The sequence below is a fragment of the Zeugodacus cucurbitae genome, chromosome 2, assembly GCF_028554725.1.
Source record: "Zeugodacus cucurbitae isolate PBARC_wt_2022May chromosome 2, idZeuCucr1.2, whole genome shotgun sequence".
Classification (NCBI taxonomy): Eukaryota; Metazoa; Arthropoda; class Insecta; order Diptera; family Tephritidae; genus Zeugodacus; species Zeugodacus cucurbitae.
Window position 1 is genome coordinate 54,965,716 of NC_071667.1, and position 15,586 is coordinate 54,981,301.

General features: G+C 35.0%; 2 protein-coding genes across 2 annotated transcripts in view; both read right to left on the minus strand.

Moving 5' to 3' along the window:
• LOC105209557 (headcase protein) overlaps positions 1 to 15,586 on the minus strand; it is a 191,327-nt gene that overhangs the window by 25,148 nt on the left and 150,593 nt on the right. The gene's annotated exons all lie outside the window — the stretch shown is intronic.
• Positions 11,953 to 14,276, minus strand: LOC128924166 (uncharacterized). Its single transcript, XM_054236139.1, has 3 exons — positions 13,705 to 14,276; positions 13,503 to 13,640; positions 11,953 to 13,413 (listed from the first exon to the last, which is right to left on the minus strand). The coding sequence occupies exons 1-3, from the start codon at positions 13,759 to 13,761 to the stop codon at positions 12,370 to 12,372; spliced, it is 1,239 nt and encodes a 412-aa protein (XP_054092114.1). The 5' UTR covers positions 13,762 to 14,276; the 3' UTR covers positions 11,953 to 12,369.

Here is a 15,586-nt window from a genome sequence, read left to right on the forward strand (position 1 = left end):
TTAATAAAACCCCATCAGTACAAATCACTTACTCATTTATCTCATGCAATAAATTTCTATCAACCGCCACCAAAAAACCAACTAAAATTGGGAGTCAACCCAAAAGAAAAGCTGGTATTAAAACTTCAAGGATACTTAAAAAATATATAAGCAGACACAATGAGAGTGTCACGCATTACAAGCGATATACACGCATTAAATACTTGTATAATTCAGTGCAATAACAACTATCTACGCTCATTATTTCGCACATTAACTGACATTTTTCATAAGCTCAACTCAAAATTTGCTGAAACGGAATAAACGAAATAGAAAGCAAACAAGCAAGCGAAAGTCACTGAAGCGAGTGGGAAGAAATGAAAAGCTCAAAAGCACACGAACTACAAACTAATACCAATGCCACGAAAACTAAGAGCGCCCAACTAACGCTTGAAGTACCTGTTAAAGTAAGCAAACAAACACATGTGTATGAATGTGTGTATGTGTTGTGGCTCCTTTCACGCTTGCTTAGCATGCCACGTTGAAGTAGCAAAGTCTGCACTCAAAGGAGTCAATGAAGAAAGTGCCAAAGCAATGATGTGAAGTGTGTCTCAGCTAAAAGGCTAATAATAAGCGAATACAAATACTCACACATACTTGTCCATGTGTGGTTGTGTATTTATAGCGTATTTGCATAGGTGCGTTGTCTAGCAGAAACGCCAAAAGTGACATTACTTAAGCCACTAATCGCTAGCTAGTTCGTAACAACGCATATTTATGCATAAAGCAACAAAAACAAAATAAGAAAACCAAAATAATACAAAAGTTTTTGTTGAGAAATTTTCAAAAGAAATTCTATGTGTACCTTGGCTCAAGTCTTCTGATGACTATACACATATGGTTTTTGTTGTGCCACATGGAGGTGAAACACCTGCGCGTATGCAAATAATTGCACACATCCACGCACACACACAGAGACGCCCACGTATGGCAATGCGGTGGCAAAGTGCCAATAAAGGCGCACGCTAAGTAGGTGTGACAGAGCGACTCGACTTTAGAGAAATTTATACGACTTTTTGTGTTTTTGCTTTCTTTGCCGCTTCGACAGGTAATTAAATATGCTAAGTGTATGCAATGGGCGCTAGCTACTTATTAGTGTGTGCTATTTGTATGCGTGCGAGTGAGTTTGTGAGACAGACGCAGTCAATTGATAGCCTGCTGTGACTCCTTGCAGCCAATAAAGCATGCTTTTGAGAGGTGCGTGGGGGGTGGCGTGGCGTACAAAGGATAATGACACTTTTAATAACTATTTGTAATGATCAGTTTAGTTTGGCTAATGAGTTCGCATGCATTATTCAGAGATAATGAAATGGTGGAGGTGTTGCTGATGGAGGCACGGCATGGAGCGCCTTAAGGTATGCAATGAAATCGTGAATTTACTATGGGTTTGTAGGGAAAATATAATAAAAGCAGTTAAAGTGAGAAGAATTGAAATAATATAAAAGGTAAATTAAAAAAAAATTAATTTCAAAAATTATTAAGGAAAAACATTAATAAATTAATTTCAAAAATTATTAAGGAAAAACATTAATAAATTAAATATAAAAAGATTTTTAAGTTCAAAAAATTTATAGAGACCAAAAAAACTATAAAATAAAATAGTATGAAATAAAAAAATATTATTAAACAAATTCTGATAAATAATTACTTAGATTAAAAAAATTTAAAAGTTTAAAAAATTTATAAAAAAAAATGTTAAAAACAAATTATAAAAAAAAAAATTATTAATTTGAAATAAATAATAAAAAATAATTATGAAATAAAAATATGTACTTTTATTTTAAAAGAAAATACATTTTATAAATTAAATTTTAAATAAGAAAAAATATATATTTAAAAAAAAATTAATTAATAAAATTTTTAAATAAAAAAACAAAAATTTTCAATAAAAAAATAAAATTTTTCTCTTAAAAAAAATTAATTTAAACTTAAATAAAATCATTTTTTTTTTTTAATAAAATCGTATCAGAAAACCCAACACATTTCAAAAACAACAACAATAATTTTTAATGAACATTTATCATAACCAAAACCATGTCTATAATCATATAATTTCCCCTCTCAGCCCTTAGCAAGACCTCTGCCTATCACCAAACCCTCAATTAGCATCGAGCACTGACCTTTAAAGCATAATTTTCAAAACACTACACGAAAATTCCGCAGACAAAGCAACATTCAATATTAAAAGTATTAATTTTTGTTTAACAAAAAACACCTTACAAGTATCCCAAACAAGCAAACAAACAACAACAATAACTATTAAAAACATCAACCAAATTGTTTTGAAGAACACAATGCGAAACAAGAGATTAAAACTTTTCACCATTTACAGCGACCAAATGCGCATTGTGTGGCATCTGTTGGTTTACTTTTGTTCAGTGGGTATGTGTGTGTACCGTTGCTTTGAACATCTGCAAGATGCGCTCGACAAGATTGTGCGAAAGTGATAAGCGCAAAGAAAGTGCGACCAACACACAACAAACGATTGCGTTTCTTGTAGCTGGTGGCAGGAGTGTCAGTCAGTCATTCATTCATTCATTTAAGAACGACGACCTCAAATGCAATGCGGACCCTTAACACCGAAGTTAGTATACTTTTTCATACTTTAAGGTATGTTTATGTGGCGGCGATAAGCGTGGTGAAAGGACATTTAAGCTGCAATGCTGTATCATGTGGGATATGTGTAAATGCGGCGAAACTGCTTGCAGTGGTTATAGTTGTTTTCGCATGCGGCATAAACATGCGTGCGAAAAAGTGAAAGCTTGGTAGGGGAGCGCTCTGGTGGCAGGTGGTGTCCAAGTGTATACACGCTTAAGGAGTGCGACTTTAAGTTTTATTAAATACAAAATTCAATATTGTAGTATTTTAAAATTTTAATTCACACATAGAAAGTGGATTTTGGCGACTCGTTTATGTGCAAATGTTCTGGACATTAAATTTTTGAGGTTATGTAGAAAAGTGTATTGGTGGATTTTTATATAAAGAGTTTACCTATAACGTAACTAGTTCCAGCAAAAAAATAGAGCAACTTTTGCAAAATTAGATCGAAATAATTTTGGTTTCGGATCGATTACCAGCAGATCAAAGTGCCGTTCTTGTTTGCCGTTCTGAAATTTTCGATATTATAGCATACTTTTCGGGTTTTGGTATAAGCTATTTGTAGAAATGAAATTTTTTATAGACTTCAAAATGTAGAAATATACATTTCTAGGTTCCGTTCTTGGAATAGCTATTTATGATTCGAAAAGTCTTGGAATATATATGTATGTATTAAAAAAATGAGTTTTTATGTATGGTATTTATAAGGCTCCATTAGTTTCTCAAAATCATCTTAATCGCTCAACAACTATCCTGTCATTTTATGCCTTTCATATAATTTAAAAATTACCCCTTCATTTCAGAGCTGCTCAGACAGGTGCAAATTAAATAGAATTGCATGACATTGTTATATTGTCAATTTCGCCAGTAATTTCTTCATCAAAATTCCGACAACATAAAACAATGCTGTTATTGTCACCTAATACAATTTGCCTAGTAATGCGTGTACTGTGTAAATATACAGTAAGCGCGCCGCACACAGCGCACCTTGTTATCTCGGCGACAATGCGAAAATGGTGTATCTTAATGACTTCATCTAAAATCGCGTGTCTACAAATTGTTACATTATAAGCACATCACCACTAACGCCGCCGACAGTGAGTGCCAGAGCACACCTGTGCCCCCACAGCGCGCGCAGAAATGGTAGAAAAAAGTACGAGGAACAACAACAAGTAGGTGCTCACCCGCTTCACTAACCATGTTAGAGCACATTAGAGTGAGGGAAATGAACGGGTTAGTGAAAGTGAAAACTGTCAGCAGTTTAATGTGAAACAACAACAACAACATGCACGAAATAAATTAATGAAAATGTAATAGAAAAGTTTTGCTGGAAAATCAGCGCGTGACAATGCCAACCAAGACAAAACTCATTGAGTAGATAAAGCACAATCAGTGAGCGCTCGCTCATGTTTAACAACAATTTAAGCGCGCGCGCACAAAATTCATTAAGCGCTTTTGCAGCGCGCTGCTTGACTGCTGACCCTGGCGCGCGTTCAACTGCGTCTGGCGGTTGGCTGCTTGATTAGACAGCGGAGCTTATAGTGTTGCGGCAAGTTGGATATGAGAGAGAGAAGAAACCTTCGAGCGCTGTGTACACCTGGGCGGGTCATTATGGCAAGCAATAACAACAACATTTATATATACATTAATAATTAGCGCGTTCATTCACACGCACACGAACACCCACACACACACACACCGGCGCACGAGCTTTTGGCGACATTAATGCTTCACAGCAAATGCCACAGCACATTCACAAGTGCAATTAATCACACAACGACAAACAGACATACTATACAGCTAGCTAACTGTTAACATTTAAACGCGAGCATATGCTTAAGGACAAACTCAGCGCTTTTCCACGAAATTTAAAGAGCAGGACACCACTTGCCGTCAACGCTTACTTCACGTTGGCTGTCGTCGCTTACGCTAAGCAGCTTGTGGCAATGTCAGTGGCCATTCACCGAAACTGGCGAGCACTTTATGCTCACACCTCTCCACCACAAACACACGCGCTCCACACTAGTCCTTCAACAAGTCTTTCGCCTGCCTGTCTTCGGCAGCATGCTCACACAGCCATCGAGAGCAGCACTTAGCACCAGTAATGCCGGCGCGGGAGCGTACAAAGCGCCCCAACAACACAAGATGTATTAGCTCGCCGTCGCTGAGGTTAAAAAACTTTGCGCTCTCTTTGGTGGTGCTGGGTAACAGGTTGACAGGATTTCAAGCAGCAGACAACCGATTTTCACAAGTAATTTCTCTTTTTGCAGTTGAGAAAAAAACACAGTTTACACACACACACAAACACAAATGGCAGAAGGCGGTTTTGTTGAGTTGAATTTGGCGCGCATTTAAAGGAATTACAGTTATTATTGGCGTACAACAGTTCTACTGGTTATGTTTATTGTTTGGAGTGCTTTTTGCATAGATATAGAGAGTTAGCCTTTGGTAGGGGGAATGGAGGCGCTCTATTAAAAGCTCGCCATCATAAATATGTAATTTAGTCGTATGCGTGAGTATACGAGAAATATTCATTGTAGTAAGTATAGCATTTGAGTTCATTTTGGGTTATATAAATCACGCTAAGCATGCCGTTGAATGGCCAATGCAATAATATCTATTTCTTTGTAATGTCATTGCTTTTACAAGAAAGTTAATTTTTTTTTCCTTTTTTATTAGAACTTTTTGTATTATTTCGTGCTGCAAAAGTCAATGACCATAAAAATTAGTCATGTCAACAAAACTTGAACCAAACTGAAAGATGAAGAAAATATTTAATGATCCCCGATAGATTCCGGGAACGGAATCAGAATTGACAATTCACCAGTTTAAAAAAATATAAAAACAATAAAAATTGTTCTCATAAATTGTTCTCATAAAATTACCTTTAGAACAACAACAATAACAGCAAAACTAAAAAAAATATAATACCGTACTGCCAGCTTAATTCGCTCCCGATTTATAGACACGGCGAGTCAAAATTATATTACAGTCAAAATAAATAGGTTAGGTCAGTCTAGGTTTTCCAAACAAAAAAAAGTATGCTTTAGAAGCCGAAAAAAGCGTATTTTTAGCAATTTTTTTTGAAAGGGAAGGAAATGATTGCGGTAAACGGAATTTTAAGACGATAGTGTACTATATTTAAGGCTTAAAAACAATATTTATTATATTATTGAAATTTTTTCAAAGTTGTAAGTATTTTTCTGGAGCGCTTGAAGCCTTGAAAAAAATTATTTTTTTTAAGAAAAAAATTGACTTTAAGTTGCAAAACTTTTTTAGTTCAAATAGAAGATAATTTCATACTGAAGCTAGATCACATTTGATTTTTCGATCGGTCTGCCTGAGCATTCGCACCTGCTCGACGCTCGGCCGCTAAAACTGCTCTAGCTTCGAAAATATGTCGAATTGGCCTCTGGAATTTTAAAGACATATTCTTGGATAGTTTTGGAAGAGATTTAAAACAAAACAAAAAAATCGATTTTTTGAAGCCTGTAAAGCAGACTACTGCCTTAAAGTACACTTTGTAGTCCTAAAGACAAAATTCAAACAGTCGACTAGTAAAAAAAATTCGTGATCTAATACGAAGACGCAAAACTTTATATAAGTTTTTCTCGAAACTGCATTTTCAAAACCGATGGCAATGATGGTACACGGAGAATACTGCACGTATTTACTTGATATTTTCACTATCAGTTACATGATCTAGACAATCTCTCGACATTTTATTATAAAAATTGAGAAACAAACGATTTAAAATTAGTTTGTTTCATATAGTATGAGTTTTTGGAATCAACAACACTCCTGGAGGCCGCCTTCTTGAAGCAGGTGATTCAAAGGATTCGATCTTAATATCAATTTGAAATTTGTTAACGTCAAATACAGGTTTAGTAAAACCCGGAAAGTGAGAAATTCGATTCCTTTTTCCTGACTTCCAGAATAAATTGTTAAAGTTAGATCACTTTTGGGGACTTTAGACTGACATAGTGAAGTAGGGTTTAATATGAAACTTAATTCTTGTAATGAGAGGAGAAATCCAATTACAATCCAAAAAACTAACAGTTAATTGACTTTTGCATTGTAAAAAATGTGGTATGCTTGAAGTTGAAATCGATGGGTTATAAGAAAATTAATAGTCAAGAAAACGCTAGAAAAGGAAACCATAACACTATTTTATTAGTTTTAACTGTAAACCAACTTCACTTTGAAATAGGCGAAAATTTAATAAAACAAACTGGCAAAATTTTTTCACAAACAAAAAGTGCACAAAACTCCATTAAGCCCGGTATTTGACGGCAATTTGTGGCGACTAAAAGGCAGGATATAAAAATATTTGATTAAGAATGAATATGAATGTGTTTGTGTGTGTGCGGGAGCTATTTTAACGTTTTATTGCATCAACGGTACTCAAAGCTATTATAATTAAATTCAATTTCGTGCAACAGACGACACAACAGCAAACAAGAATACACAAGCTAGCCAGACAGGACAGACAAACAGACAGGTACATGTCCTTTTGTGCAGCAAACAACATCTAAACAACAAGCCACAACAACGTTGGCTTGGCCTAATGACATTAGCCATACCTGACGACAGCCAAGCCGGCGAGTGTACAGGCAGGAGGTTGGGTATTGTCTCATAATGTCATGTTCTTTGGGCAAATTTTATGGCCAACACACGAGATGCTCGTACGCGTGAGCGGTGTTTGGCAGCGTTTGGAGTTGGAATGTAATAAAATTACTTAAATAACGCATGCAACGTGATATATGCAACACACACAAGGACGAAGGATGGCGAAGGATTTGTGTGGACGTTTTTAGGTGCAGCTGCAGGACACTGGCTCCTAGTTGCTAATAGTCTGGCTATGCATATATGGGCGAGGGGATTAGATGCAGCGCGATTGTTGAACCACAACATAATTAAATTGCATAAATATTTGCAGCTTTTATGTGGCAAGTATGTGAACTTGTGGCGAAAATTCGCATAAAATACTGGCGGTTTGGGGTTAATGGCTGGAAAGACATAAATATTTGTCAGCTAGAAGCTTTTTAGGTTTTTTTTTTTAATATTAGAATTATATATATGAAAAAATATGAAAAATTGAATTCAAAATAAAGAAATACCGTAAATAACTTCAAAAAATACACGCACAAAATTCTTTAAAGCACCATGCTCTTAGATATGCCAACGAGCTTTAAGCTCAATTTATGTTGTTCACCGACTTCAACAGCTTCTTTGCCGACAACTTCAAGTTTCAAGTACTTTTTCAAGTGCAGCGACCAGGAAAAGTGCTGTTGTAAGTATATGTGTCTAAGAGTCTAAGTGCAGACAGACACTCATTTCTGCAGAAACAGTAGTCGGGCAAAAAATGCAACAAGAAAAAGGCGTTACCAAATGAGTGCAGAAAAGAATAAAAAAAGAAAAAAAATTGTAGCATTCACTTACACAAAAAGAAACCTTAAGAACACAGGTGAATGAAAAGAAAATTAATTTCCTTCTAAATAGTTGAAAGGAAAATATCGAATTTCGAAAGCAGTGAATGCACTCGCTGCTGATGGAGCCATCGAACGACAAAGCATGCAACGGCGGAAGAGGAGGAAGGGGCGCCGGAAAGGTTTTTTTTAATCATTCAAGGGCGGCAGCAGCGCATGAGCGAGAGAGAGGGGAATGTGACGGATGCAGACGCAAAAAATCCAATCAACTGTTTAATGAAATCGAAAAAAATTGGTAATGTTGAAGGCGCCGAAAGAAAACTAAATAAAAGAAAAGAAAAGAAATGTTGCATGCAACTAGAACGAAAAACCCAAATAAGGATGTATGACGGCAATGAACTTGCTCTAATCAACGCCTTTCACCGACACACAACTGAATGTACGCCCGTTGCTGCAACGCCATTATTTACAAAACCGCAAAAATAGACGACTGCAAGCGCTAGTTTCGAGTGCAAAGAAATGGAAAATTGTTAACATGATTTATTTCAGCGCATTATTGGCGAATGGTGGGCAAAACAAAAATAATAAAAATAAAAAAAATAATAAAAATAAAAAAAAAAATAAAAAAATAAAAAAATAAAAAAGAACTAATAATAATGGTCAGGCGTGCGGCTACGAAATAGATAGCAGTCCCATAAATTCTTGCAAATGTCTGCTCACAAACACATTTATATATGAGTTAGATGCCGGTATATACATATATTTAAGCAGATAAAGAACTTCGCAGACACGCACTAGTGTGAGGAATATTGAACAAAAAGAGATTAGGAAAAACTTTCGAAGAAATTGCATATAAAAATCGTAAGCGATTGGAAAGCAAAAATACAAAAAAGAAGAATCAAAAAAATATCAAAAAGAAAATAATAAAAAAAATTAAAAAAAAAGAAAAAAAACGAAAAAAAACGAAAAAAAATAAATAGTAAATAATGCATCAGCCGTGAGTAAGTGCCACACAATGCGCCCGGCATCATAATAATAAGCGTGGCAAATAAGTTCAAGCCAGCAAGTGCGGCGAGAGTAAGACGCAAGACGGAGGTAGATAAAAGTGAATATATGGAAAGTTAAATCAATAAATAAACCATAAAAGCAGTTATACCGACAGAAAGTGAGATAGAAAATAAGATAGAAAAAATTACGAAAAAATAAAAAAAAAAACAGAAAAAAGAAAAAAGAAAAAAGAAGAGAGAGCAAAATGTAGATTCTGCAGCACTTGAACTTGCACTTGCACTCTTCTTCTTGCGCAGAGGAAAGTCGGAGACAAGTATGAACGCAGTTTTTGCGCGTCTCCTAGCGGCTTTCACTTGGCAAAGGATGCAACAAAAAGCTAGGAACAAATATATATGTATACATATAAGAAAAGGAAGATTGCAAGTGGAAAGCAAGAGTCCAGGGGGGGAGAGAGAGTGGCACGTAAATCTTGACGCAGCATATACATAAAAACCAGCGAGACGACATAGATAGGATAACTGGACCGTAGCCAGCGCTGCTGTTTTTACAAAATTTTTATATTTTTCTTTCTTAAATGCTGTGCAGCTTTTGATGCCACTAACGATGCCGCTTTCGCATGCACAGCAGTAGCAGCCGCCAATAATGTCAACGTCATTAAATCAATGTTGAGGATATATGTATGTATGTATATGAGAAAAAGGACTAAAGCTAACGGCTGGTACTAGATGGAGTGGTGTGATGGCAGGTGGCAACTAAATGCTGAGGCATGCACGTCGGATATTATAAAATAAAAAAAGAGAAAAACATAAAGGTATGACTGGCAGCGTCGCTAGAGTACGCCGGGTCACTAGTAAGCACGTAGTCCTGGCAGAATAAGAGAATTTATGCAGAAAAAAATCAAATCGTGGCAAGTGTCGGAAGCTGAATTATTGAAATTCATAAAATGCAGTGACAAAAATATTGAAGGAAATAACTGTAAACGATTTGTATGGAGATTATCGATTCAATTATTCGAGAAAAAATTCAGGAAGTGTTATGCGGCGCTAGGCTTTGAACTGGGATTTGCAAACAATGTTGGTATGAATTTGGTCTTAAATGGCTTTTAATGCATTAAAATGTGTAATTTAATGTTTAATTAAATGTTAATTTGTAGTAAATTAATTGCATGTAAGTGGTATCGCCAAGCAGTTAAAGCTGATTTAAACATTCCAGTAAAAAAATTAATTTACAGCAATTTACTTAATTTCGAAATTGCACAAAAAAAATAAAAAATAAAAATTAAAAAAAAAATCAAACTGGCAATCACAGACATTAAACAAAATAAAGATAAAAAGAAATGAGCGACCACTGTCAAAAGAGCGCAATAAAATAAATATTCACCCAAAAGCTAACTGGACGTTAGCGACGAAACGCTTAGCGTCAAACATATTTAAGTAACTTTTTTATTTTTCTTTATTTTTAATTTTTTTATTGTTATTTCAAAAATTTTTACTTCATTTTTCCCACTAATGGTCATTGACTCGCAGCAAAGTCAATAGCTGGCTGCAGTGGCCAGTGAGCCCGGTGGAGCGTAGCGTCGACAAATAAAAATCAAACCCAAAAAAGGATTCTTTTTTACGAGCTCACTGAAATATGTCGGTGATTTAACAAGGGTTCTTTGTTTTGGGTATGCGCAATTTTCATGTTTAAAAAAGCCGAAGTTTTTACACTGGTGCCTGGCAAACAGAGAAATCTGTTTGGCACTAATGTCTGTGCAGTCGCTGACTTCGCTGCAATTAAGGCGAAAATAAAAGCTCATCTAATTGCTTAATGCGGGGCTGTCTGTGCAGCTAACTCGCTGGCATTTGCCTCGTCACTGACTTTAAACTCGCATAATTGCATGCAGATTGCAGCCGAAGTGTGTTTGTGTGGCATGCCATGTTCTGAGTGGCAAAATGGTGTGAAAGTCGAAAAAATTTGGCGCTGAAGTCGAATGAAATTCGAAATAATATGGTGGACCATTGCATTTAATGACTGTTGCTGCGTTAATTTCAGCGAAAATCAGTAAAACATAAAGGTTTATGAGTATGAAGAATAAAAAATATTATTTAAATTGTAGGCTTGCTTGTCATTGCAAAGCTTTGCAACTAGGTAGTGAGAAAAAAGCAAAGTACAAAGGTTGCCACATGTACTTGTTAAAATAAAAATAAATAAACGAGAAATATAAACAAAAAATAAAATGTATTTATTTAAAAATATTATAGTACTACAGTGTTGCCACCTTATTTTCTGGGTAAATAAAATGCATGTTAGCCTGTAAATTCACAATTAAAAGAGAACAAATTTATTTTATGAAATTTAAAAAAAAAAACTTATATTAATATGGAGTTGCCACTTAATTCATTTTGTAAGAATTTAATTTATATAATTTAAGAAATTCTTTTTATATTTTAAGATATTTATATTTAAAAAAAATTAAAAAATTAATTATATAAAAACGGTGTTGCCACTTAATTATATTTTTTCAGGAAATGTAAACTTCAAATATCGTAAAATAAACAATATAGGTTAATAGTAAATCGTATTAAAATAGGGGAAATAAAGTAATTAAAAATATTACTTTGTAGGGTTGCCAACATACTTTTAGTATGAAAAAGAAAACCATAAACAATTGCTATAAGATGTGGATAAAAATCCGTAAATGTTTTAAAACACTTGAGTTTGCTTGACAAGGATTGCCAGCCTCATAAAATATATAAAAATGCATTAATTAAAATTTTTTATTAAAATGAGTATTCAAACAGGTAAACTTATGAGGTGTCATCCAATTTGAAATAAACAAATATTTTTTTTTCAAATCCTTGAATGTGAAAAGGAATGTTTATTTTCACATTGAATTAAAGTATAACTAGTAATAACCCCCGATAATCGGGGGACTCCGTTATTTAAAATGAAAAAAGTAAACAATTTTTTTTTTTATAAAAACTCAATTTATTCAAGTACTTCATGGAAAACTACATTCGTAGTGGTTTTATTTTGGTCGTAAGTCTTAACTTTGATATCTTGAGAAGATCGTACTCGACTCAATGCGACATACAGCTGGCCATGCGTAAAACAATCCTCCTTGAGGAAAACACCAACTCTTGCTAGAGTCTGCCCTTGAGATTTGTTTATTGTTATTGCGAATGCTACAATTATTGGAAATTGGCGACGCTTTAAAATAAAAGGAAGTGTTGATTCGCTGGGCTGTAAATTTATACGGGGCAATAAAATTTGTTTCCCTTGACCATAGCCATAGCATCTTGGTAATGCATGTTCATATTTCGAGGGGAGCCAACAAAACTTTTGAAGGAAGTACAACTATACGACCAGGACGAACACTTTCCATTTTTGCACCACGCATTAAGTAGTCATGCAAACCAGCATATGTTTCAACACGTAGCTCTTTCTGATGAGTTCGCAGAAATGCCAGACGTGCTCCTTCAATTCTGACATATTGGTCAACTAAATACTGTTGCCAAAGTTTACCTGACACATGAAGCAAGCTGAAACCTTCTCTTATCGCCATACGGTAAGCAACAAACTGCAGTTGGGTTAATTTAAATCTACATTCCGTTCGATGACCCTGTTCATGCAGAAGAGTTTCATCATATCCTGACTCGCCATATGGAAACAAAAGCGGATATACTAATGGATCACACAACCTATGTAGTGTTGAGACAAATAATAAATTCTGCATATCAGATTTCCGTGAAAATATTCGCAAATTTCGATTTCCAGGTGGTTCACCATCCTCTGTTGTGAAAACGGCCGCAATTTCTGAGCAGTTTGGCAAATTATAACGTCGATCAGCGCTGTTAAAAAGTAGCATGCTAATTCGGCGAGCATTGCGATTTTCTTCTCTGGCCCTCTGTTCCTCTTCGCGTTCAACCTGCGCCATATGCTTATACTCATTTGCCAAGGGGTTAATATTTGAAAGCATTTCGTGGATTTCTCTCAGCAAATATCTATCGCAGTTTGAATTATGTTGTGCCCTTATATCAGTTGCTTGATCCGTGTCAAGAATAAACAGCTGGGCGTAGGAGGATTCTGAAGGATGATCTGCATGCAATGGACCTACCCTATGATATATTGATCCATGTATTCGGAAGCAATATGGTCCGCGCCCTGTAGGCTCCGCAATTTTCACTTCGAATGATGCAAAAGCAAACGAACTATTTAGCTGCCGAATATTCTCCAAATAGTGTCCCCGCCAAGAGCTCAAATCATTTTCTAACACAGCTTTCAAAAACTCAGGTATACGTAATTCTTGAAGTTTAACTTTTCCGCCATGACAACATGTCGTAAAGCCATTTCTTACCTAGTAACAATTTCAACCAAATATTAAGACAATAATTATGTATGTATATACATACATTACGAATATAAAACAATGAAAAGTATAGGTACCTTTTCACTTCTGAAATGTTTTGCTTTACAGTGTACACATATGTTAGTCAAACCCCCAAGCGAACTATACTCCGGAAGAACTACGGAGTTTAGGGCAGCTTTGAAATAACTTGCCATAGATCCTGTATGACTACGGCTCTAATAAAACAGGTCAATTCATATACATACATACATTAACAATTAAAAATTCTATAACATTCACCTCTTCTCTTCGACCTGTTAAACTCATTTTTCGTCTAATTCGCCTTTGGTTTGGCATTTTATTTTTAATAATTAATCTGAATCTGCACTGAAATTCGATGTAGTATGTATGTATTCGCTGGTAATAGCCGCCTTGACTTTTGGAAGAAAACTGAACTGACTCAAAGCTTACCTAACGCAATAACACTTCTAATCAAAATAACGCCGACAACAATATTTCTGTTATATTTTTCACTTGCGTCTTCGCCCATATATATTTATAAGTATTTATGTAGAGTATGTATAAAACAAAGTAGAGTGCACATGTCAAAGCGCAGTGTTCCTTAGTTCGTACATACATATACGTACGAATATACAACATAGAAGAGAGCGCATGTCAAATCGTAGATAGCGCCTTAGCGCATGCATATGTATGTATGTCCCATATGTATGTACAATTCATACAACTACGCACTGCACATGCCAAAGCAAACATTCTCTTAGCATCTCTTATTGTCATTTTGCTACCGAGCAGGCAACATTGTTGTTGTTAGATTTCGCACTTGCGCCTTCGCGTATGTGGGTATGTATGTAACGAAAGCAAATGACGGAAACATTTGTAATTATTCGTTCTCTTACATATATGCTCTTTTCTGTAGAAGCGCTGCTTATATTAGCTTAATGTAAAAATTGAAGAACTTTAAACGCAAATATATCAAAAGTGGTTTAATGAATTTAAAATCTGTAAAATTTGTGCAAAGTTTCAGATCGCACACTTTAATTTGATGTATTATTTGTCTCTGTACGTTTTGTAGATCTCTGGAAATAAGCGCCTTGTCTTAGAATAATATATAGATTAAAGTTATTAAAAAAATATTTTTAAGTTAAAAAAAATATATATTTTTATGACTTTTTTATGTCAAAAATCATATATTTTTAGGCTCAAAATCAATTTTTTTTATCAAAATCTTAAAGATCAGGAATTTATTTTTACGACTTTTACGGCATTTTAAACCGAGATTTTTTAAAGTAAAGTCAACCTTAAATTTCCTATTTTCGGAAATCCTATTTTCAGAAATTTTAGGTTGACTTTACTAAAATTTCCTATTTTCGGAAAAAAGTTAAAAAATAACATATTTTTGAAAGGGGTACTTTTCAAAATTTCTGCAACGAATAAAATTTGTTAATAAAACCAAGTCAACTAAAATAAAATATTCTACAAAAAATACCATTTTTTCATATTATTGTCGAACCAAACAAAATGATCTGAAATTAGCAACAAATTACTAAAGCTCGCGTTTGTGCCACAAATTATATGACAACGCTGTTTGCACACTTGTATTTAGGTATGTATGTATGCTTCCATGCATTTATCTGTAACTATGTTTGCATTTAATTAAATTTATTTGCTAATTGATAGCCATAGCACAGGCATGACTGCTATGTGATATGAGCACTGTGGCAAACATACATAGCTACATGCAAACAAACATTATATGGTTGCAATGGAATAATAACACACAGATAGAGCTCGAGCGGTTGCAATGCGCTCGCGGTTCATTCACCTAGAAATGCTGCAACAGACAGACACACACACACATATATATATATGTAAAAGTACTGGCAGTATGTAGGCACTTGCAAAGTACAAATTTAGCAACAACAAGTACATACAACAACAACAACAACGACAGCAACATCTTAAAGACGCTGACGACAATTTGCGAGCTATGCGCTTACTTGCGAGTGCATGTGTGTGTGTGTGTGTGCACTTATGACTGACTGCCTCGCAGCGTATTAAGCACAGCAGCTGTGGCGCACAGCGTAGCTGCTACTTGTGGGCAAATATGTGAACATATGAAATATGCGGTAATTATGATGATTATTTGTTCCAGTGGACGCCA